Source organism: Labrus mixtus, chromosome 19 (genome assembly GCF_963584025.1).
Source record: "Labrus mixtus chromosome 19, fLabMix1.1, whole genome shotgun sequence".
In the NCBI taxonomy this organism is placed as follows: Eukaryota; Metazoa; Chordata; class Actinopteri; order Labriformes; family Labridae; genus Labrus; species Labrus mixtus.
The window spans coordinates 5,803,953-5,829,876 of NC_083630.1; the positions used below are offsets into that span (position 1 = coordinate 5,803,953).

Consider the following 25,924-nt stretch of genomic DNA (forward strand, 5'->3'; position numbering starts at 1 on the left):
AATCTCCAGAAAAAAATAAAAAAAAATACATAGAAACTAAACTAACTATAAGTTAGGATTTTTTCTTTGTAGACTCATAAACAACACGTGAATTTGAGGCTGCACTGTTCAACACATGTATGGTTAAACATTGCACTGTACATGTAAAAGGAGCTTAAAGCTTTTGATTACACGGGTGTGGATAGGAGATTTGATAAGGGAAGAAGCTTCTTTCCTTCTCCCCCCTTCCTTACCTGATTTTCTCCTCTGCTAGCTTTCCCTCAGTCAGGCACCCCTCCATCCGCCTCGCCTCCTCTGCACGAGCTGCCAACTCCTCCACTGAGCAGGAGAGAGGGAGGAGGAGAAGTGTGAGATAAAGAGCAACAGTTCACCTCAGACACTGATTCATTAGAGAGCAGGCCTTATTCACATTGTCTTCTGACAAAAAGAAAGAAAGAAAGAAGAAATGTTCCTGTTGAGATATTAATGAAATTGTGTCAAATAGGTTTAGAAGCTGAGTTCATATTTTATTTTAATTCATTTAAGGGAATATGAATAATGAGTTAAGACTAACACAGTACTCCACATCGTCCAGCAGGCCAGGCTTAATAGAAGGATGTAAAATACAGATCTGCATAGAGGTGGTTATTGATTCCCATCAAGTTCAGCACGAGTGGGAAAATACATGAACCATGAACCCTTCTTCAAAGCAAAACCAAGACCTACACCACAGAAGAGGCACTGAGTGCCTTTCAGAGGCAGAGAAGGAAGCAGAGAGAGTATTGCACTGCTTACACGGAGACGCTGCTGCAGCCCTTTTGTTGAGAGACAAAAGAAGCGCTCCCCGACATCGTCAATAGATGGCACTCTTTACCTTGAGCAGGCCACTTGTGCTCGTGCTTGTGACTGCATCCCTTCAATCACATTCCCTTTTCAGCGGCCTGCTCCGTCTACATGCAATAAAACCCCATTGTCCTACACTTAGTAGTGTAGCCCATTGAGCGAATGCATAATAAACCAGTAGACTGCTTCCTTGGTTAGGTTAGCTTTTGCAGGCCGTTTTTTTTTTTTTTTAGTTTGAAATTTTGGATTCTGTGTGCTATTTTGTGAGTCAATGTTTCTTCATAGCTCTTAAAACCTTTTCACTAAATTCAGTATTCACGGAATATAACATAAACTGTCAGCCATCGGTGACCAAGGCTGGTGAATATTGAGAAGATGTGTGCTCTGAATATGTAGAGGTGTGTGTGTGTGTGTGTGTGCATGTTGAATATTTACAGGACGGACCTTGACTTTGCAGGTGTGCTTGTGTATTTGAGTGTGCGAAATAGAAATAGAGAAATGTTGTATGTGTATTGCCGTAAAGCTTTTAGGGCCAAGCACCACGCTGTGATGGAAGTGGTGGGACAGTCTGAATAAAGGAGGGGGGGGGGGCTAAAACCAATACCAGAAAGGATGAAATAAAGAAAAGAAAATCCACATTTAATACAACTATGATAAATTCATGGGTCGGCAGCTTCCAAACTGTTTAACTGAAGCCCGAGGAAAATTGAAGCAGCAAACTGGAATTGCTAAATATTTAACGATGCACAAACACTTTTATTTGTGTGTCTATGTGCCTTACCTTGGCTATTTTCCTGAACCTCAAGGTTAAAGTTTGCCATGCATCTCAATAATCAATAAAGCAGAGATGTGAAAACTTGAAATGGCGATCAAATTCGCATTCAAGTCATTAGTTTTGAGGTGACCTCAGTGACACCTCCCACCAGGGGAGGCCACAGAGAGAGCAATTAGCTTCATAGACTGGCCGTTTACACAAATACATATATTTGCAGCAAAACACACACACACACACACACACACACACACACACACACACACACACACACACACACACACACACACACACACACACGGCTGAAACACACGAAAGAAAATAAATAAGGGAAAAGCTTTCTCAAAACTTACAAATTGTAGAGTTATTAAAACAGAGAGAAAAAGTGAAGTAAACAGCAGCACAGATACAGACAAACAGATAAGATGTGCAGAATATTTAGCTCTGTGGGGACTGATGACCAAAGAGGGCCAACATGTTTCACATCCAAGAAAGATCAAAAGGAGGTTGTGGATTTTGAGAACATCAGTTTTCCTTAATAGCTTAAGTAAGGGTAGTAGCACATACTCTGAGGTCTGGGATGTTATATGACCTGTTTTTAGAGGCTTCACAAGCTAAGTTATGACATTAGCGCTCAATCTAAGATCTTGGGTCGCTGACTCTCTCACTTTCTTGACCGTTTTAGTCAGGCTTCACAACTTAAGGTCTGACATTATTCCATAATCTGACTCTCTCTCAGTCTCTCTCCCTCTCAATGCCTTCATACAAGCTTCAAAGCCCATCATGCAGCATCAGTCTATAATCACAGATCTACAGTCAGATTACCCCGCTCTCACAGCTAACCTTTAACATGAGAAGGAAGAGAACCTGGCTAACCCTGAATCAGTAGTTGGGGCAAGGCTGGGCCCTGCCCGGCCCTCATAAAAGCTTCATAAGGCTTCATAGGGGCTTCCTTTGGCTTTGTTGGGGGATTCGTAGCGGGCTAAGGTGCTCCCGGGAGACGTCCCAAAGCCTCCCAAGACTCCTTCACTCTCTTTCTGAAGTTTCACGGGCTTGCAACACTGCTTTTGGGTATAAGCCAAAAGGTGCCGGCAGACAGCCGCACAACGTCATGCACACAAATACACCGAGAGAAGAAAAAAAAAATTGAATGCACACAACTGTGAACACTAACAAAGACAAAGACTGACACACAGATCTACAAACTCACACACACACACACATACACCCCAACACACTCCCCTCTTGCTCTCTCCTCTCCGCTTTATTTACAATCCTCTGGCAGCGCTACAAGGGCCCGGGGCTATAACACACGGCACCTAATGCTCAAACTGCCAGGTAATCTCATGTCTGACATCCCCCTTTGATAGAAACTGATCAATAGACTCTTGTAAAGGAGTCATTTTCTCTGATGTTTCTACCAACCACTTCTCTCTATCTCTATCTCTCTCCCCTTCTCTCTCTCTTTTTTACCCCCTTCTCTTTTATTAGCCATACATTTATAATTCATATTTCAGCGGGGCAGAGTTTGCTCTGAGACAAAAGGGGGGCTTCTTTGTGTAATAAAGAACAATGGTGGTGAAATGATGGGGAGAAATGCCAGTGTTTGCTGCTGGTTCCGGTGAACAACAGTTTTGGGGATCGATAGAGTGTGAAATGGGATTATAGCTAGTAATAGAGGTGAATTGGAGGAGAGAGGCCTGTGCACGTGTGCGTCCAGGGATCCAGGTTGGATAGCAGCACACACACACACACACACACACACACACACACACACACACACACACACATATGTGCACATGCTCACACACAAACAGGCACACAATAATGATTTCATCATCTTTAGGCAGATGCACATCAGCAGCACAGAAGGGAGGTAATATCACATTTCTGTTTCTGTGGAAGTGTGGAAATATGGATATTGTGTTTTTGTTTACGCCGTTATTTCATTTGTCGTCACACAGCATCGCATTTATTTCACATTACGGCCAGCCTAACAACACATCTTATTTAAGATGTAAGATGACACCATCGGTCGTATTTGAATATTTTACACATCTATCCCTGCTTGAACGTCGCAGGTAGGTGCTGTGAAAACATTTCCTTCCAAAAGACTTACCACCCTCTTCAGAGCAAACACACATGCTTTGTTTACGCTATTACATTTACCATTGTAATAGCGTTACAGTAACAGTTACCATTAAGGTGATCAAAAATGTGGATACTTTTTGTTACTGTGTGTTTTTAAACGACACACTCTCCATAATTTCAATGATTAATTGTGCTAAAAAGTACTGAACTACAGATCTTCAGTCTTTTTTCAATGGTCTATTTTTGGCCTCTTAAGCCTTTAAAATAGAGATAGAACATTGGACAGTCAGAAATCAGAGTGGAGAACACTGTGGGAAAGGAGACACAGGTCGGATCAGAACCTGGTGCCACCCGCCTTGAGGACTACAGCCTCTGCACGTGGGGTTAGAGAACCAACCACCAGGCCTCCGGCGCCCCTTCAATCATATTTTGAACCAAAAGCTGACATGTATGATAAGAGAGAGCGCTGCACTTATACAGTACGCTGGCAAGATTTTGGTATTGAAACGACCATTACAAGTACAAGGAAGCTCCACGTATTCATGTCTTTCTATATGCAGTCTGCATGTCGTGGCAAAGAGTTCAACATGATCCTTCAACAAATCAGCTGTTCAGAAACACATAACTGTAGGTGCTGCAAAGAGACGACTGTACGCACCCTCAAATTCCATGAGCGTCATCAGTAGTGTATCAAGTGTTGTTACTGAGACTCAGACAGAAAATGCACACTGTCAAAGAGTGACAGTCAATTTGAATCATACGACAAGTTTAATTTTTTTTCCTACCATTTTTAATCACCCTCCTCCCCCTTTCTTTCCTGTCTCCTCAGCCTCTCCTGCCACAATCTGATTGAATCCAGCTGCCTTCACACGCTTCAATCTCATCCACATGACACTCTGCTGGTTCCCAACACATCCTCCTGTCCTCGTATTCTTTCCTCCTTTCACATTCCTTCTAAATGGCCTTGGAGACCTTTTTAATGTAATATCCATCACATCCTGGCTACAGATTTGTGTATTTCTAGTCAACATTATGGAATTAAGGGAAGATACTATCAGGCTGACGTAAGAAAAACAGCTTAACATGTAAAAAATGATCCGATAGAGACAACAAAAATGCCAAATACCTTTAAAGAGGACATATTATATCCCTTTTCCAGCTTTTCAAACAGTCCCCCTGTGGTCTAAATGAAACATCTGTGCTGTGCTTTGGTCAAAATATAACATGAATCAAGCACCAGAGGAGGATTGTGACCCCGTATAAACCAGCTCTCTCAGAGTGTGGTGAGTGTGTCTCTTTAAATGCAATGACCCCCCCCCCCCCCCCCCCGAGTTTTAGACATCACTCCTCTGCAGCGAGAATAAAAATGGCAGACCTGCGCAAAAGTTTTGTTCTAGGCTGGGTTTGGAGTCCACGAGTGGAGATACCAGGGGAGGGGAGGGGATTTTTTTTAACCAGAATCCCACTGTGACATCACAAGGAGAGCACATTTGAAACAGAGCATTCGTCTCTGTGTTGTAAGACTTCAAAAAAAGGACTGGATGGGTTTATTTCACATTTTGTGGGTCAGTAGACACTCAGGTTACCCAAATATATGTTCAACAACACTGTCACAGTGGATGTCTCACAATATCCCTTTAAAAAAGAACTCAGACGATATAATAATGCATTCTGTCATCTTACAGACATCTCAGAGAAGGCAAAAAGTAATAAAATAAAAGTTCAAATCTATGGTTTGAATGGAAATTTACTTCGGCCTATTCCTGTTTCTTCTCCTATTATTTGTTGTTTGGTCCACACTGTTCTATCAGTCTGCATTCTAACCTGTTCATTTTTCACAATCCAGTCCGTCTTCAACCAAATCTACTGTTTATCAAGGATCAAAGAGAATCATCACCACTCAAGGCGATGTTTTCATAAGAGAGAAAGCACCTCGACAAGGGCGTCGTGTTAATAAAAAGGCCTTTTGTTCATCAAGCTAACTCCTCACCCAGTCTATTCAGGCCACTGCTATATCCAGGTAAACAATGCCCCCTTTGTTACAATAATGCATCTTTATTCTTCTTAAGTCATTACAACAGGTTTTGCGCCGCTGGATTGTATATTCGCTGAAGGTAAAAGCTGAATAATATGTGGTTTTGTGTGGAGCGTAGAGTTGAGGGAATGCGTTTTGATCACAGACAAAAGGCCAAGCTACACAGCGTTGTCCTTCTGTCTCTATCTTGTTAATGAGCAGTGTTCACCGAGCAAGCCAGCCACTGTCTGCCACAGAGAGAGACCTCAGATTCATCTCTCTGCGGACAATAGGTGAGCGTGTGTGTGTGCGTGTGTGTGTTTGTACCTCGGAGAGTCAATGTGTATGTGCTAATTAAAGCTGTGGGAGTTGGGAGAAATGGCTGTGTGCGCATGTGTGTATGTGAGGTGTTTGCCTGGCGTGACCGTAGATGTGTACGTTAATTCTTAATGAGACATTTCTGTGCCCAGAGAGACCCAGCCATCACCATTCCTGCACTGACACACTACTACAAAGGCCACCAATGGACACACACACACACACACGCACACACACACACATACCAGATCATTACCATACAGCTATAGCTGTGCGCCATTAAATCAAACCTCTATCTTCAGTGTGTATGCGTATATTGTGTGAGTTAAACATTGCCTGCAGACAGCGAGCGACTGAATCACCACATTCCTGGACCGCTGCTGGCTAATTTAAACTAACTGATTGCGCTAACAGCAGTGTGGCTGGATCTTCTACAAAAGGCACAGCACACTGTACAGCACCTCTAGCACGCTATATGCTTCTGATTCACACAACGCTGCCCAAAGTTCAGCATTGTAAAAAAAAGAATTTGCAGTTTTTTAGTTTTGAAAATTTGCCCCAGACTTCAGTCAAAGGCGCGTTAATTATAGAATATTAATGTGGCTGTAGAGGAATGGTTTATTTATACAGCTGATTAAAGTTGACTGATATCTTGAATAAATAAAAAAACTGTTTGCATGGGGCGTTGGTGGTGTCATTCCCTACTCTCTCTCTCCCTGGTTTCAGACTCTATCCACTGTCCTATCTCTCTAATAAAGGCACAAAACGCCCAAAAATAAATCTTAAAAAAAAATAAAGTGTTTGCATACAATGACTATTATTGTTACCTGTCACTTGGTGCGTACGTCGTAGCTCCTCCAGCTCTCGTCTCGACTGCCTGCTCTGAAAGCTCAGCCTCTGTTTCTCTCTGACGGCGCTCCTCATCTCCTCCTCCAACTCTTCCCTCTGCACGTCCAGCTCGCTGCTCCTTCTCGCCGCCTCTCGCTCGGCCTCCTTCAGCTCCTCCTCCGATTGACAGAGAAGTGCTGCATGTACCTGCGGAACAGGTGAAGGCCAAGAGGAAGAGCGAGTAAGTGAACATGATCTCCATCCTTAAGTGTCTCGCTAGTTCGCGTCTGAAATGCACTTCACAGTTTGCATCAAAGGGAGCCTAAAATGTGTATTGTGGACGACCTTTTATTTGATTTTGTTTTCTACCTGCCTACATTTGCTTTTATTCATGGGAGACCTTGACTGAAACATTAAAATATGAAATACATATTTACCTAAGCCATATAGCTGGAGAGGAAAAAAAGGTAGTGGGCATTTCTTACATCGCCTTGGATGCAAACTTCAAAACCATGTCTGAGCTGTTTGGCTGAGGCAAATAAAATGTGTGAGAGGGTCTGGAAGGCAAACAGCAGACATCTCTGCATATCGCAGAATTATTGAAAAGTCCTTCACGGCAGGTTTGTGTGAGTTTCTGTTCACACATCACAAACACTAAACAGACACATGCTGACCATTGGTGAATGAGCGGTTGCACTGTTGCATTCTGGGTGCTTTTACAAACATTTGAAGAACGTATACTTCTAGGTGGTTTACCCAAAATGCTTTAAGAGCTCATTCTGATCAATGCTTTTTATTTTTTTTTAAATACAGTTTGATTTTGAATATGAAACTGAAGAAAAAATAGATCTTTAAGTATATAAATGTTTATTGAATATTTTACAGATTTGGATCACATAGATTCTTACGATTTCTTCTTGATGTTTTCCAGAGCATATGTGTGTGTGTGTGCATGCTTATGATCTTGGGAAGCATGACATGCCATCACTTGTATGTGCCAAAGGACGTACAAATTAACGTGTAAACTCAAGTGTTCCCACTCTCCCCTACACACACACACACACACACACACACACACACACACACACAATGACTCTATGACTGCCAGCGTTGTTGGCACACTGCCAGGCTACAGTCACCACTTTGAGTAATTTGAATATTTAGTGTCCCATTGAGCTCTTAATTGGAGTCAATTTCACCAGCCTTGGCACGTTTGGTGCTTTAATTAATGGCGAGGCAATTTGTTTCTGCCAGGCAATCACGGGACAATCACATGAGTGGTGGGTGTGTGTGTGTGTGTGTGTGTGTGTGTGTGTGTGTGGTGCAGGCGGAGGTGGGTTGAGTACTCCTCTTTGGGAACTTATGTTTGGTCTCCAGCTCTTGTTCTCAGCATGAGAAGCAGGCGTGGGCAACATTGTAGGACAAGAGGAAGAGGCTTGTGAGTTGAAGAAGGAAGAGGAGGGAAAAAAAGGTCAAAATAATACGTCCGTCTCTCAATTAGAGGACGGATCAGGAGATGCATGATACTCTAATACCTTTTGGTTGTCCTCCAGCTCCACCTCTAAGCGCGTTACTTCCTTTTTTAGACAAAGTACTTCTTGTTCCAGCCGGGTGCGATCGCTCATGTGGGTGTGGTTGGATGCAACAAGGCTCTGTTTAAGAGCCGCTTTTTCCCAAGCTCTGTAGAAAGCAGAGAAGAGAGAACCTGTCCAAACTGCTGTTTAAGGAGTAAATAACATCAATGAACAGAGGAAAGGGAAAATATGTACGTGACAAACATTTTTCCCCATGTAGTAATACAGTGTGCCTTATGTGTTGGCTGTGTAAAGAATAGTAGGGGGTGGAGGCAGATGGGAAGGGCACAAGAGAGGAGACAAGGACAGAGACCAGGATGAACAGAGGAGAATGAGAGTTTATATACTGTCTCTCCAGCTCTGACTTCATCTGAAGAATAGCCTTTTCAGACTCTGCATGGCGCTCAACTTGCAAGGCACACCGCTGAAACACACACACACACACACACACACAGAGATGAAGAACAAAGTGAGAGCTTGAATGTTGCACTTTTTTCAGACAATACCTAACTGCAGGTCTAATTCTGCATTCAGTTCTATTTGGTCCGTGCAGTATTTTTCTCTACAGCATGGAAGTACTTGTTCACTTCCTCTGGCTTGGTGTGATGATAGTAAACACAAAGAGTGATTCTTAATGTGTAACCTTACAGTGTGGAATGGAGCAGAGCATCAATTTACCTGCTGCAGCTGCTGTCTGTCTTGCAGCAGGCGGAGATACTCCTCGTCGGAGTGAGAGTGAAGCTGCTGATACAGCCGTCGGTCGCTGTCCAACACTTTTTTCTACACAGTGGAGAGAGCAAGTTAAACAGACAGAGCAGGAAGGAAACACTTCAAAATTAAAAAAAAAACTGTCATGTTAACAAATACATTTGTTTTTTAGTTTAGCTTCTTCTACTGTATCACTGAAAATGTAACCCCCCCAAAAAGCAAACGACAACTGATCTAAACCTGACTGTTTGAATAAATAAATCCTAAAAGGTTACATTGTTAATGAACTCCATGTCAACAGATGATGTGCATTTTTGATTACCTAATGAATGATAATGACTCTGATGTGCCATTAAGGGGACACATCATTATGCCAAACACTGATTTGTGAGTTGATTTGTTGCATCGCAGAGCACAGAGACATACGGCCTCGATGTTCTAAGCACAGCTTACCAAACGCGCAGCGAGCACATTAACAAGTCCTTCTGAAAGGGAAACTTTCAAAGGCAATAGCGCCTGCAGATTCAGCACTGTTCTCTTAATTACAAATGTATATCTTCTCGAAAAAAGAAAAAGAAGACCATGCAGCTCATTCTAAATGTATTGCTAAATGTATCACTGCTCTCCATCTTAGTCTATTACTGCTGTCCTTTATATAGGCAAATGATGTCACTAATTTAAAAGTAGACATCTTTGTAGGAAAGCGAAGGAATTGGACTTGTCTTCTAGTATTCATCTTTACACTATAGTGAAATATTCCCTCATCAGAATACAAATGTACTATAATGGAGATAGCATTAAGATAGCATGAGAAGCTACTGCGTACGTTTTGTTTCCTTTTTTCATTTGTGCTGAAATATGAAATGCCATAACTTTAAAATATAAAAGTAAATCACTTGTTTTTTTCAAAATGGACTTTGCGGTAAACAGGGCATAGAGTCATGAGAGGTTTTAGGGTTAGCTGAGCTCAACAGTGGCATGAGGTGGAGAATTAGCAGGAACGAGGAGCTCCATAAGAGCTCCTAACCCCTTGATAGGCGCCTCACAATCAAAGTCATTAGCCGGCGTAATAAAGGGCCTGAGATACAGCCATTCTTCAACAGCCTAACTCTTTTATAACCAACAGATTAAAGTTGATTGGATTAAAATGACATTCTGCCCGTCTGACCTTGGCGGCAGCAGTTAAGTTCATCCAAATTAAATTTCTGCGTAATAAAGATGATTCATTTGTTGCCTGACGTAGTAAATATAAAACAGAAAGAAAAAAAAAAGAAAAGGAGAAAAGATTAAGTGACACACGCCACTGCACACATGCACAATTTGTTCACACACACACACACACGCGTGCACACATTCGTACAATGAGACATTGCTCACACAGTATTAATGGAGCTGGCAAGCACCTTGGAGCCCATGCAGAAACACACAGCGACAGCAAACAGTGATTCATGCACTGTAAAGTCTCCTGTTGAGAACTTACGTGGAGCTGCATGAAAACTGCATCATTAAAAAGAGAGGAGCAACAATCAAAGGAAGAAAACGTTTCTGAAGTTGAGATCAGACGCAGGTCTGGTCATCGTCTCACAGCCTATGTTACCACTGAGCATCTGAAAAGTGACCTCATTAATGACTTGTTACTTAGAGATATTAAGTTACATACATGGAATTAACATAAACACTAAACACACGTTTTCCATGGTAAATGGACTTGAGCTTATATATTTATTTTCTAGTCTTCTGACTACTCAAAGTGCTTTTACACCGCAGGTCACATCTACACATTCACACACTGATGGTAGAGGCTGCTGAGTAAAGAGTCCATCACAAGTAACTAATCCCATTTATACTCATTCTTTTACACACATTCATACACTTTTTTATTTTTATTTTTTATATTCAGGTTTAATTACAGATTTTTTTCCTCAACTGTTTATAGTTTCTTGTTTAAATTACACATATATTTTTATCCCTGCACGGGTTATGTACATTTCTTGTTTAAGTCTATTTTTAATTGCACAGTTTAAGTTTGATTCATCTAGGGGTATTCTTTAAATCTTTTTTGGGGTTAATATATATGTATGGGAGGGGGGCGTCGGTTTTGTGGTTTAATTTGTAACAAATGTTTCATGTCATGTACGTCTTTGTAACCTGCTACTGGATGCTTTGAATTTCCCTCAGGATCAATAAAGTATCTATCTATCTATCTATCTATCTATCTATCATTCATACACTGCCGACGAAGCAGTGGGAGCAAATTTGGTAGAAGTGTCTTGCCCAAGGACGCATCGGACATGTGGCTGCAGGAGCTGGAGCTGCAGGAGCATTCATGTGTTATAAATGTTGAAATGAAAGAAATCCCTTGTTGAAATCAGGTTAGGGCGTGTCATCATCATTATACTGAATGTGTTTTTGTGTTCTGTGTTATCCTCATGTCTACATACACCACTGTGATATGTACAGTCTTCTCCTAACCTGTTGTTTCAGTGTGTCCACCTGCTCCTGCACGGATCCTATCAGGCCTCTAAGATGGTCCACTTCTTGACGACTCTCTCTCAGTAGATTCTGATTGACCTGGAGCTCATCCGTCAGCTGGTCAAGAGCCTCCTGCGAGTATTCCCATTGGCCAACCTTTTCCTGGTGTCTCTGCATCATCTCTGCTAGCTCTTCCTTCACAGAATGAGTTGCTGATCTGGAGTCTGTTAGCTGTGAGATTTGACATTGTGAGTAAAGACAAATGGCAGAATTGTGGACTGCACCTTCACATTCAGGAATGAAGCCCCCTTGCATAACCACTGTAAACCATGATCTACCTGTTGTTGTGAATACCGTAGCTCCTCTTCCAAGAGTTCCACCCGCCCTTGCACCCTATGCACCTTCTCTATAGCTGCAGTGTACTTCTGTTTAAAAACGGAGACCGTTTCTTTTTGTGAACCGGCATCTTTCAGCGCCTCCTCGGCTCCTTTTAGCTGCTGTTGAAGAAGTTCCATCTCAGCCTCCTGCTTCTTGAGCTTCCCTTCAAATGTCTGCACCTAAAGGCAAACACAGTGAAGTGAAGCGTAAATAGTGACAAGAAAGGAAAAAAAAACTGTGGCTCTTTAGTTTAGTTTTAAATCTGTGAGGATTGGTGGAGTGACCGAAAGACGGTTTCATTTCAAGGGGGGTTTTACTCCCCGTACTTATAGGGGAAATTTTCTGAAAACTTCAACTGACTTATTTAATCTAGAAAATGACAATAAAGCTCTGAAACGTAGGAATACATAAACTTGGTGAAACACTTAAAAGATGCAACTCTCAGTCTCATCGCCATAGCACTAAATAACCAAACAGAAAACTTGACATGATGCCTCTTCTTGATTGAAGGTTGGCTGAAAAAGGTGAAAGACAGACGCGTGCTAGTTTGTCTAATGTAACGTGCTGCTCCACAATATCCTCGCTGATAATGAAAGGGGGGAACCCAGGAAGTGAAACCGAGCTTAATCTGGGTGTTACACAAGGAATCCTACCGTGGCTCACCTTTCAAGCGGAGAGGTTGAGAAAGTTAAACCCGCTCCCAACACTCAGCTTGAGTTCATCCACGTTAATCCGGCTATAATCTGGATCAGAACATGAGGGTTTTACGGCTAATGACAGCCAACTAGTTAGATTTCAGCGGTTCACTGCAGCTTGGTTTAACCAGGGATTAGCTGGGCCCATCTAGGACTATAACAGTGGGTAGGAGGCAGCATGACTGAGTGGAAAAATTGCTCATGCAGAGGGAGAAAGAGACAAACCAGAGAGAGGAGAGGAGAGGAGAGGAGAGGGTGGAGTAGCACCATCAACTTTCATTCTCTCCTCTAGAGTCAAAATCTGAACAACCTGAGTAGGTGTATTAGCGTATGTGTGGAATGCTTAAAACTGAGAGTGTGCAGGTGATTGTTTTTCACTGAGGTTATCCAAGGTAACAGGAGAAAAAAAACACACTATGTAATACACTCATTTAGCCCGTTGCTAGGCGCTAACTTGAACTATTTCAGATGCATATGATATTTGCTCTTTTTTTTTTTTTTTTTTTTTTCAATGGTACTTCTTTCCTTTAAATGTGTAGCAACGTTTGATTTAGTTTTTGCTGTCTGTCACTGGATGAAAGGCCCTCTAATAAGGCTTAATGGGAATACCATGGCTTTCTTGTGACCATAATCAGGAGCTTGTGCTTTGGAGAAACACACAGCCCTCATTAAACATGATGGAAAACACATCGCGTTGACCCTCATTTGGCCGCTTATTTGTGTATTTATGGCTGACACATGACAACCCAAGACGACCCTCGGATGATAATAAGTTAATTCTCCGCGTCTCTCTTTTATCTTTCCGTTCTGCTTTTATAATGTGTCCAATTGGCTGTGAGAGGCTGACAAACAACAGGTCATTCTGTCTTTTGTTTGTTTGTTAATACAGATGATCTAGAAGGCAACATACAGTATGTAAGTTGCGACAAAAAGCTTCGTCTGATGCACATGGGTAGTTTGTCGCTCCTGCAGAAGACTATTTGATTGTCTGCTGTGATTTAACCGCTCACATTCAGATCTTTGGTTCACTCTCTGACGACTCAATACTCAAAAGACTTTGGCTGTTCTGCGGGTTTGTGCTGCTGACTTAAACTATCCTTAAGCTTTGTGACCTCTCAGTAGTTCAGCCTGCTCTGAATTTGTCTCTGCTCAGAGTTGTTCTGCTTTAACCTGCTTCAAATCTCGTAGGTCTGTTTCACAGCTTCCAGGTCAGGAGTTCTTCTGATCTATAGATTTCACAATACATTTCACCTGTAGTGGAGGTGGAGATGAGTAAAGGTGAAGAGGAGCGAGGAGAGAGGTCTTCCTTACCTGTTGCTCACTAGTGCAGAGTTGATCTTGGAGCTGCTGTTGGTCTTTCTCCATCTGGGCCTTAAGGCGCTCGATATCTCTGACCTTTTGGTTTAACTTACAGGCCTCATCCTGGTGTCCTCTGACCTTGCATTTCAAGCGTCTCACCTCACCCTCCAGTGCTGCCACCTGAAGAGGAAGACAGAGAAAGAGAGAGAAAGAGAGAGAGAGATTGCAAAGGATGAAATTGGAAAAACTTGATAAGCATATAAAGTCCCCCTAGACTGACAGAAAAAAAAAAGTGAGGGAATCAGGTTTGAGTCAGAGAGTATCCCAGTTTAGTCTGAGGACCAGCTGGGAAAATGTGGGCACAGCAGACATGAATGAGTAACGATTCCCCTTTTCCTTAGCAGCATCTTTCGAGGAGCCTTTGAGCAAAGAGCTTCAACTCCCACTGCTCTAATGGAGCTGCTCGGTAGCCAAACAGTAGAAGACTGCTGCTGGTTTGGGCACTTCCCTCGAGTGGATGTGTGCAACTCTGTGGGTGTAAAACAGGTCACTGCAGGGGAAAAAAACAACAACAACACAAGGGTGCTCACTCAACCTCGCCTGAACATATGAAAGGCAAAAAAAAAAAAAAAAAAAATAGAAAAAGACAGGTTCAAAATCCGTGTTGTACTACCGAGAAAGGAATTTAAGCCTTGAGACAAATTTAAAAATCCCAGAAAAAGAAGTTAAACAGAAAAAAAAAAGCTATCGTTTTCTCAAAGAAAAAGGTAAATCTGAGATATAAATGTAACTTTTTTTTTTTCACCTGGAAAGAAAATGGGAAAACAAAAAGTCAGAGGGAAATAAAAGAGAAATGAAAAATAAATACACAGAAACAAAAAGCTACCTCACCTGTTCTTGTGTGCTTTGGTATTTTTGTTCTGCTGATTTCATTTCAGCTCTCAACTGCAGGATGAGCTGATCCCTGCTGCGAACCTGAACACACAGAGAACACACTTAAAGCACGTATTTGGTTATCACCATGAGATCTTGCCGCATGGCTCTGACCTAAGCATGCATGTACACACAAACAACGTGCACTCGGAAACAGGGAGAGATGGACCTCCAGGTGCAAGGTGTGGAGTTTCTCATGGCTCAGAGCCAAATCAGCCTCCAGTCTCTCCTGGGCCTGGTTGAGGTGGACACACTCCCTGCTCCGGTCGTCCATCTTGGCTCTAAGCTCATCCCTCTCCTCGCACAGTTTCTCTGACGCCTTCTCTCGTCGGAGCAACTGGGAAATATGCAATAAAATTAAGCCACTCGATCATTGCTCCGCTCCCACAGCACTGCACCGCACACATTAGGACAACGAGAAAATAGCTTTAAATAACAGTCTGATAAGCACAAGTAATAAAACGTGTAATTCTTTGATCACAAAGCGTACTCCTCACCAATTAACATGCCATGCAAGAAAAGTATAATTAAATTCTGATCTTTGTTTCTATTATCAAATGAATATAACAGTAACTTAATTTATCTGACAAGGGAACGAGCAATCAAATATTCAGTTAACATCGTTAACATTAATTGGAATCATGGGGATTAAAACATTTGGGGTATAATGAAGTTGTTTTTACCTCTTTCTGACATTCAGAGTGGAGCCTCTCACTCTCCGTGAGCGCTTTCACCAGCGCACATATCTTATTGTCCTTTTTGTGGTTCTGGAATAAATATAAAAAAAAAACATATATTATCCGGTTTATGCTGTTGTTGTTGGACGGTGCTGTAGCTGCAGCCGTAGCGTCCTTTTTGATGTTATTTTTGAAAAAAAAATGCAGTGAATCATATCTTAACAAGCTGCATCTCTGAAAACAGAGGAACTCGGGTCCTTGTTTACAAAACTTGAGATAAAATATTCAGTCTTGTTTTCATATATTTGTGTTTAGGTAACGCTGGCGGTGGGTGGGTGAGGATACGTACAGAGAGAAACGCTTGTGTGTACGCTTCTCATGAGTATACAGTGTGTCTGACAATCGCTTGTGTTTGTCTGTTCCCTTGGTGACCTCTCCTAATTACCCACTTCAATTCTCTGCCAAATGTGTGTGTGCGTGTGTGTGTGTGTGTGCGTGCATGCGTGTGTGTGTGTGCGCACGTGTGTTCATGTGGGTGTGATTCCTCACAGGTTTTGTGAGGAAATGTTTTTTGACTGTTTTTATCCCCTCTGTGTTTGTTCACAGAGTCTGAATCTCGTCAAGGTTGTTCTCCGTGTCCGGGTCAGTCCAAATGGAAAAGTAACTGCTGTTACGTGCAGACAGTTTTGAGCCGATTAAGTTACTGAAAATATTTATATAAGCACTTGTGTTTCAATATTGTCTCACTCAAACACTCAGGGTTTTTCTTGAAGTTTTATGATGTTAATAGGAAAACCAAAATCTAATAAAGAGGCAGTCTCGTTTCTGAACAATAGAGATCTATCACGTAAAATATATCATGTAAGGACTTCACATTAATGACTATGATATTTCCATAAATAAAGGCAATTTTGGTGTATTCTTTTTTTTTTTCAGTTTTACACATAAACATAACAGCTCCTCGTGTCAAACTGAGTAAAATGTTCCCTCGCTCTCGCCCCCTCCACCCCTCCCTCCCTCCCTCGCTGCCTCCTGCATGATCCAGGGATTGTTTTGGCCAGAGTTGAGGGCTCGTTTGTAACTGTCCATGGGGATTGATGGAGTTAACTTGGCTCTTTGACCTCTCACCTCTGCCTGTCAGCGGCCATGCTCGCTAAACACACTAAACCTGAGCTATGGCAAAAAAAAAAAAAAAAGGAGGGGAAAGAAAGAGAAAAAAGAACAACAACATCACAAATGATCGCCTATAGAAACACTCTCAGAGCGTTCTTATAGGTAGTCGCTCGGACGTCAGTAATGCGGATTGTGTTTTGCATTTATGGACTTTGGATAAAATAGAACAAAAACAATCAAAGTTTCAATCAAACCACAAAATCAAGACAATTCACTTAACCACAGCAAACACAATACTCACTTCCTGCCCGTTTTTTTTTTTTTTTTTTAAGTCTGAGCTTGATTTAACTTTAAAGTGTAAATGTGTGTGTGTGAATTCCCCATGTGAAAGTGTGATAGGCAGAATGGATGTTGATAAACACCCGAGGATGTCGTGTCAAAACAGACAACTTGTCAAAACGACACACTAACTAGGTCAATCACAAAGTTTAAGGAGAAACTTTGGAGTGGAGCTTTGGTTTATGCATATCTCTACGTGGATGTCTATGTGTGTGTGTGTGTGTGATAAGCTTCTGAACGGATCTGCAGGAGGGGACCTCCAATATCGAAGGTATTTTTAAATCAATGAGCTCTTAAGTGTATCTCAGTCTCAATGTGTTCACAGATACGCACGCACACAACACTCTGCGCCGATAGAATCCCTACTGACAGGCAATGACAAGATAAAGAGAGGGAGGAGAGAGAAAAAAAAAAGGGGGGGAGAGGACGACAGAAGGGGGAGAAATAATATTTGAACAGTTGGGGGTGGAGGGTGGTGGAGGGGGAGCGGAGACAGAGGAGGGATGAAAGTGAGAAGTGGCAAGGCAAGAAAAGCAACGAGCAATAAGGGCGATCAAGAGAGAAAGCAAAAAAAAAAAAAAATCAGTAAGCTATTCTGATGGTTGTGTGAAGCATTGTGAGCAGGAGCGATGTTTGTCCAAGTTCAACCTTTAAGGCTTCAACGACGCGACACATTTCTGCTCAGCTACCTTCCCATGTTGACTTTTTCTGACTTCTTTTTCTTTCTCTTGTTTGCTTTCTCACTTCCCCATGTCCATTTTCAGATAATAAGCTATTTGAATAATTGTCTCCAGTGCACTCTGTAACAGAGAGATGAGAGTATACGTTTAAACTCAGCAGGAGAAACACAATGCTGGAGAGTTAACAATAAACTAAATGATCGGGAATCACACTCGCAGGGTCGTTTTTTTTTTTTTTCACGCTGCATCTTTCATGCTTTTAACTCCATAAATGAGACACAAATGGAGCTTTTCTGAAACGACACAATGAGGGGAAAAAACTCTAAACTTCCGGTACTCTTTCTGTCTTTTTAAGCACACATTTAAAACCTTTTTATCTGAATGTTTTTTTATGCAGATTTGATTCCTTGACGAGCTCCGATCTGGATCACAAAGTATCTCTATCCTTCATACCTCTCTTTTGTTGCTTTTTACTTTATACCTCCATCCATCCCTCTCCTTCCTTTTCTCCCTCCTATGTGCATTTATGACCTGCATTTTTTTTTGGTCTTGAGGGTTCTGCATGTGTATTTTGTTTCTGAGAAGATGAAGCAGATGATCTCTGAGACAAAGCCCCTTGTCATGTTAATAGCTTCCTTTCTTTCAAGTTTGTCAATGGGAGGGGGTTTAAAGCCCTTCAACACTTATACCACATGTTTAAAACTGTTGCAACATCTGGTTCCATGATGATGTGTGTGTGTGTCAGTGAGATTGAGGGGACTATTATTGTTTTAATATAGAGAACAAGTAAATAGGGATCAAGATTAATGAAAAGACAAAACAGACGTGAGGAAGATTCTGGGGCGTCAATGGTCGAGTGGTTAGGGTGGGCGCCCCATATAAATGAGTGTAGTCCTCGAAGCGGGCAGCCTGGGTTCAATTCTGACCTGTTGCTCCTTTCCCACTCTCTTTGTCCCTGACTCCATCCACCGTCCTATCTCTCAAGCTACTGAGGCATTCTTTAAAGAAAAAAGGCTGAATGTGATGTCCAACAATCCCATCATTAATAAACAAACTGGACAGCCATGATTGTTTCATATGTTCTACTGTTTTCACATCAGTCTGTGTTTTGTTAAGTTTTTATGTTAGCTTGTAAAGCACTGTGGTCATCTTTTTGTTGTTTTGAAATGTGCTTTATCAATACTTCTGGATTGCCACGTTTAGATACCAGATCACTTAATGCTAAACATTTGTGATGATGTCATCATAATTCGATTTTGGAACTAGCCCACTTGGATAGCATCAAACTGTTACATCACATGTACGATTGCTCTGATTGGTTGTAGCCTCAATAGGCCTTCCACTGTGGACATCAAATAAACACAGAGGTTTCAGAATCATTTTATTTTGAAATTATTTCTGGCAACAGGGAGGAAGTGAAACAGTGACTTGATTTAATAACAATTTGATTTTTATCTATACGGATTAAACTTGATTAAGTGTTTTACAAACTATTTCACTGGCTCCGCTTTGCTAATACAATTTATTTTGACATTGCACTCTTCCTTTTTTCCCTTCCTTTCTTCCAAACATATTTAATTAGACACTTACAGAACTTGTGTGAAATGAATGAATAGACAATGAAACCATGCTTAAAAATACTGTTGTTGAGTGAAATCAGAAGTCTAAGCACAGTTTCCTTAGACTTCTTCCCAGCAGTCTTACAAAAAGGATCTGGAAACATAGTGCATGGACAACGTACTCCGTAAAGAAAAGGTAAACTGCTGTTCTATTCTCATGAGCAAAGATGCCTTACTGAGAGCGGGTTGGAGTAAGAGGGAGAGGGAATACATGGATCAGATTTCAGATGAAGAGGAGAGTTTTGACAGTATTTGTTCAGCTGTGCTAATGTTAGCACATTTAGAGCTGAAAAGAAAAATACTTAACACAAAGTTCCCTCAGTTTCACTTATGTTCAAGTGGGAGCAGGCACGCTCACTCTCTACTACACACACCTACTGCTACCACTGTCCATACGACGATTAAATGAAGTGTGCATGAGTTAATGCAAAGCTGTAATTGTGTGTGAGTCCATGTGTGGGTGTGTGAGAGAGAGAGAGAGAGAGAGAAAGAGAGAGAGCTTGTAATAGATCAGAGACAGAACATATTTGGTGCATAAAGCAGGGCCAGATGTGGGCCAGAAACCAGATCCCTGGACACAGTGTAATGGTCCGACCGTTGACTTAACCAATCGGAACATGAAAGACACTGTGTTGCACATGTGCACACACCGACACATGCACAAAGGCGTACAGTAAAGCTGGCTGCAAATGCAAACCCACAAAAGAAAGCAAAATGAAACGTATGATTGCTTTGAAACAGTTGCACAGCACTTGATGATGATGCAGCGGTTTAACCCCATCCTGCAGAACAATAACCGTGTTGACCCAAAGTTAATGACAAGAGGTAAAAAAAAAAGCCACATTTCATGAGCTTTGGAGTATGTAGTGTATCCAATGAAAGAAAAGGACAAATAAGTAAAGGACAAATAACCCTGACCCTTAAGATATTCTAAGTCTTTTGTGAGTGAAGGAGCTTTCAAGAGAAACATACTCAACCTTATGTGCTGCCCCCCCCCCTTTTTTTTTATTATCATAGCTCTTGACTGGGTGAAAAAGTATCTCTATAACTTGGTTAATTGAAGGTTAAATAATGTGAGATATTAACCATTAACATATGGCCATGGTATATTAGAAAAGGAGTAAAGGACAGTAGGTCCAAACAGGAAAAATAAAAACATTAGAATGTGGTTCCTAGCTAGGGGGGGGGGGGAGGCATTTTAGCAGAATATTGATAATTTTGGAAGGTCCGTCTTCGTCAAAAGTGTGTGTTTTTTAATAAGGCTCTAAATATCAGGACATCCCATTACCCACTATCTCAAACCTTATTATCAGCACCATTGTGGAAATAGACAATGCCTGTCACAGTGAATATTACATTTGAAAATTGAATATTTAAATGAATCCCTCACCTGCGCGACCCCTTCTTATCAGTCCCATTGTGGGAAAAGACAATGCATTACATTAAAGTGAATATTATATTTCATCTCCGTCCTGTAGAAATTGCTCGGGTTTTGTTTAACCGTTCTTTTTTTTTCCTGACATTGTCCACTTTGTGCAGAAAATGTTTCTTGACCTTGTGAGCGAGCGCGCTTGCTAATTATGTTAAAGTGCAAAACAATACATGGCCAACAAGAGGGAGGTCTAATGCAACTTCCTCTGCTTAAGCGTTACAGCCATGATATTATCTTAAAATGGATTTAGGTAGCAGATGAGAGTCAAATTACCTTCTTTTCAGTGGTGAAACGCACATGTTTCAGTTCCTGCTGCAGACACTCCATCTCTCGGTTAGCATGGTGCAACTGGTCCTGGATCTGCTGCTTCTGCTGTCTCTCCGTTTGCAGGCCAGTTTTGGTCTGATCCAGGGTGTCACTGATGTCCCTTAACATGCGTTCACCCGCCTGTGACTGAGGAGTGAGCAGAAATTGAAAGAAGGAGAGCCAGGGATGAAGAATGTGTGCAGTCTGTCGTTTTTTTTTTTTTCCCCAAAAAAGCTGAGAGAGGGACAGAGAGCTGTGGAGAGAGCCCGAGGAGGAGACGCAACACGAGGAGGAGAAGGGGTGAACTGTGACAACAACGTGCAAAGCAGGAAAAGAAGGGAATGAAAGTAGAATTCAGGGACATTTGCCTCCGCTCTGTCTCCATAGCAGTGAAAAGGAGCATCATAAAGGCTTTGTGCCAGGCTGGAGAACCCTACACTTACTGCTTTGAGTCAGGACCCGTAAAACTGCTTGACAACACATCATAAAGTCGTATGACACAAACTGTAGAATAGAGCTCCTTCTTTAAAACCTTGGGACAATACTCACAGAGAGCTGCGGCCCTTTTTCTCTCTCAGTTCCCCTTCAGCCTAGAGTAAAAAATATCCTTTAAATAGCTGGTGTCCATGAAAAAAAAAGCAGATTTCTTTAAGGCAGCAGCACAACTGTTTACATCTGGTCTGCACTACATTCTTTGTGACACGTTTAAGTTAGCCTCACGTTAATAGTTCACTGTGGGACTGAAAGAGTCTAAACTCCATTGAGTAAATCCTTTTGTTGGCAGAGAAAAGGGAAAGAAAAAAAAGAGACAATTTCTGTCGCTAAACCTGTGACTCAAGTATGCAAAGTGAGCCCCTGCACTTGTAGATGAATGGAGTCAATGATGTAACAGGGAAATGAAGTTAGTGTTGGGAAAGTAAGGGCGTAAATTCAGCCTTAAAGAGAGCTTTCAAGTATTCCTTAAGTCAAGAGGCCAAAATGCTTTTATGTCGAATGTACTTGGTTCAGTTTGCTGGCGGGCTGCGACGCCGCTTAAACACCAGCAGCAGATGAATGACTTGGTTTGGTCAAGGACACAGTAAATGGGTTAATTTAAGCCTAAACACATCACTAGCACACACCACTGTGATATAGCTAGAGGGAGGGGGAGAGAGAGAAGGGGAGAGAAATACAGTGGGAGTTAAGACAGAGAGAGAGAGAGAGAGAGATAATTATAAGAAAGAGAGGAAAAGGACAACGAGAGAAACCTAAAGGCCATTCCATTCATCATGCGTATGACTGTTTAATGTTCCCATACATTACCTTTAGTTCTCATTGGGGCAAGGGCAAGACTGGACAGAGAGATGAGGGATGAGAGAGAGAGAGAGAGAGAGATGAGAGAGAGAGAGAGAGAGAGAGAGAGAGAGAAGGACAAGAAAGAGGGAAAGATTTGTTGGAAAATAATGAATGAACAAAAGAAAGAAATAAAAACAAAAAAAAGGAAGCCCCTCCCCCACTCTTGGTTCCATTCTTGGCTAAGTGGTATTCACACGGACATGTTTTTTTTTTTTTTTTTTTTCATTGTACAACAGGCCAACCCTCAGTGGAGCTAAGATGGTGGCGATGAGTTATTAAATATGGAGAGAGCGCAAGAGAGAGAAGGCGGGGGAGCAGGGGAAGAAGGACGGATGATTAACTGTGAAGGAAGTAAAAAATGAGGAGAATTCCCTGATGTACCTGACTGGATTTGATTTAGGGAAGGGTACCCGATTCTGGTCCTTATTTAAGAGGAGCTCCCCTCCTGTCTGTGTGCGTGTGTGTGTGTGTGTGTGTGTGTGTGTGTGTGTGTGTGTCTGTGTGTGTGTGTGTGTGTGTGTGTGTGTGTTACTTACTTTGCTCTGCAGTGAAGCCAGGCCTTCTTTGAGCTCTGCGTTGTCTCCGACCAGCTGGTTTGTGTGTTTCTCCTTCATGGCCAAGGTTCTCTTCAGAGAGTCCTGTGTGGCTCGCAAACAAACCACATCCTGGTCCAGGTTTCTCACATGCGCCGCTCTCTCTTTCATCTGAAACACACACACACACACACAAACAGATAACAGAACAGTCGGTAACACGCCTTCACAACTTGAAAACACATAACATATACCTGATATTATGTCAGAAATCATATTCGTCTTTCCTTCATTTCACATTAATCTGACAAAGTAACTATTATTATCCCTGAACAGAAAACATTTCCCCTCACTTTAAGGTATTTCAGCTGATTTCACACCTACACTTGTTCTCTTGCCATTATATGAAGCCTTCTACAGAACCGCAGACTTCTTATTTTCCCTTTTACTCTCCTTCTTTACATTAGAAATCTTTGGATAAGTACAAGAGAATGACACTTGTTACAGTGTCTCGTGTACATCAGATGTTCTAAAGATGAGAGGCGGGGCAAAATATTATTACAGCAGATCTACCCATGACTTCTCACCATCGGGCTCATAACATAAATGAGGACAATGTGAACAGAAGTGAAGTGACTAAAGAAGTTGACAGCAGGGTAAAAGGATAAGTACGGTGGCTGGGAAGTGCAAAACTAAATAACAAAGTGTGAATCGCTTTAACATAGCTTGAGGCAAATTTACATTTTGAAAAACACTTTTACATTTTATAATAAAAAAATACAAAAACCAAAACACCTTTATTGAGGACAAAACAAATTTACATTTTATAAAACACATTTACAAGATGTGAAACACTTTTACAAGCGCTGAGACAAATTTACAAGTGGGAGAACACTTTTACCAGTCCCCAAACAAATTTACAAACGGCAGAATCTTGACGGAAAGGGAATGTACCAAATGCCAGAAGTGACCTTAATACAAGTGTTTTGGGTTTTGTAATTTTGTTTTATAAAATGTAAAAATGTTTTTCAAAATGTAAAATTGTAACCCACTGATTCCCACCCCTACTAAAGATGATTTTATATAAAAGCATTCCCTCCAGCATGTATGGAGGACACTAGATGCTGAACAAACAAAATCATAAACTGCAGAAAAAAAAGAGACAGGGCTCACACTGTTCTTCTCCTAATTAGCAAATTGTTTTAAAACAGGGCAACATTTCCATGAAAAGGATTCTGAGGAACGTTTCATCAGGCCAGAGGAAAATCCTTTGCATGGAAACAATGTCCCGTTTAAATAAAGCTGCTCATCAAACAGTTTGCAGACCTTTCTCTTTTTTGGTAACCTCTCATCTACCAGAAGGGCCTTACTTTATTTCAAAATAAAGGCAGGGTTGAATGCAAACAGCAAGTAATGTACACTCAGCTTAAGACAGTAACACATTTCAAAATAAAACAATTTTTTTATGCGAAATAATAGAATTTCAAACGTGTGATCAAAAAATGTGATTAATTGTGATTAACTGTTGAAATTTTGCAATAATCACGATTAAAACTTGTAATAGTTTGACAGCTCTGATTAAAATCCTCTTTAACACTTTGGATTCTTATCTTGAACTTTATGCATTTGAACTGTACCTTATCACCCACATCACTTTTTAAAGAAATTCAGATTTAAACAAGTATTATATTGATGTTTTCTAAAAAAAAAAAAAAAAAAAAAAAAAAAAAAAACAGATGTTCCTGTACATGCAGTGGTGCTTGAGTTCTAATTGTAGGAAAGAGACTGCTTATTTCCAAGGAAGCAGACAGTGGCTGAACTCCTCACCCCATGCATGAATGTGAGTGTGTGTGGGCCGCTGGTTCAGAACCCCTTGCCAAATCAAAGCCCCTATTCATTAGCACTGTGTTTATTGAGCTCTGTGTTAGATTAGTGAGGAGGCTCGGCAGACAGTCAACACACACTCACAAACGAATTTACATATACACATGCACACACACACACACACACACACACACACACGTGAGCATAATTACACAGCTTCACAAATGAGACGAGATGGTTAAAGGTTTGAGAGACTGGAACACCACATGCAGAAAAAAATACTCATAATATAGTCTCACACACACACACACACACACACACACACACACACACACACACACACACACACACATCTACTGTACATTACAGTTCAGCAGTCTTCCTAACTCCTTGACTTTGGACTTACGTCTCAGACTGACCCAGCCCACCTCTGCCTGCTTCAGTGAGCTCTCCACACTCCTCAGTACATGTATCATCCAATATAATGTAACCATGAGCTAAAGATAGTCTTTAATACAGTTAACTCATCTGCACCATGGCTAATGGATGGCAACAATTACAAGCAATGGAGCAGCCGGTATTGCGACACTGAATTAAAATGACTCCTTTATCCGACTATTCCAACAGTTTTAGTGTGACTGTTGGGAAATAAAATACGTTTTAAAAAATGAAACTCTAATGGTTAGAACAGCCGAGTTGAACATGCTTTATTAGTGGGCTGAAGTTTGTCTTTTTCTGTGTTAACTCATCTATAGTGCAAGAGGGACTTCAGATGAAAAATGATGATGAAGAAAAAGAGGACATTTCCCATGCATTTTAAATATTATGACTCTAAATATTTGAACATATAACCTCCTAAAAGTCTGCTACTGTAACTGTTTAACTGTATTAACCTATAACTACAACTCATTCTATTACACAAAAAAAGATATTACCGATTGATAGCCTATTGTCTACAATATATACAAATATTTGATTGAATGCCACTTTTGATCAATATGATTTTGACACTTTAAAGAAAACATGTGCTTGACAAACTGGATAAGTGAATAAGTGAATATCTATCAGTGACATTTCTATTTGGTCTTGTTTGCAAAATTAAACAGAAATATATTTTGAGATTTGCACTCTTCAGTTATTTCTGTAAAGAATGAAGGTGAAA

The 25,924-nt window shown here is 41.2% G+C and overlaps 1 protein-coding gene across 1 annotated transcript in view; it reads right to left on the reverse strand.

The window, feature by feature from the left end:
- Positions 1 to 25,924, reverse strand: part of LOC132994630 (trichohyalin-like) — a 97,253-nt gene that overhangs the window by 24,175 nt on the left and 47,154 nt on the right. Inside the window, exons 9-21 of the mRNA XM_061065115.1 lie at positions 22,942 to 23,109; positions 21,038 to 21,217; positions 15,588 to 15,671; positions 15,074 to 15,241; positions 14,863 to 14,946; positions 13,984 to 14,151; positions 11,938 to 12,156; positions 11,600 to 11,830; positions 9,098 to 9,199; positions 8,767 to 8,843; positions 8,381 to 8,525; positions 6,845 to 7,052; positions 234 to 318 (exon numbers count right to left, since the gene is read on the reverse strand). Coding sequence (XP_060921098.1) covers positions 234 to 318; positions 6,845 to 7,052; positions 8,381 to 8,525; positions 8,767 to 8,843; positions 9,098 to 9,199; positions 11,600 to 11,830; positions 11,938 to 12,156; positions 13,984 to 14,151; positions 14,863 to 14,946; positions 15,074 to 15,241; positions 15,588 to 15,671; positions 21,038 to 21,217; positions 22,942 to 23,109 — 1,919 coding nt within the window. The remainder of the gene's footprint in view (positions 1 to 233; positions 319 to 6,844; positions 7,053 to 8,380; positions 8,526 to 8,766; positions 8,844 to 9,097; positions 9,200 to 11,599; positions 11,831 to 11,937; positions 12,157 to 13,983; positions 14,152 to 14,862; positions 14,947 to 15,073; positions 15,242 to 15,587; positions 15,672 to 21,037; positions 21,218 to 22,941; positions 23,110 to 25,924) is intronic.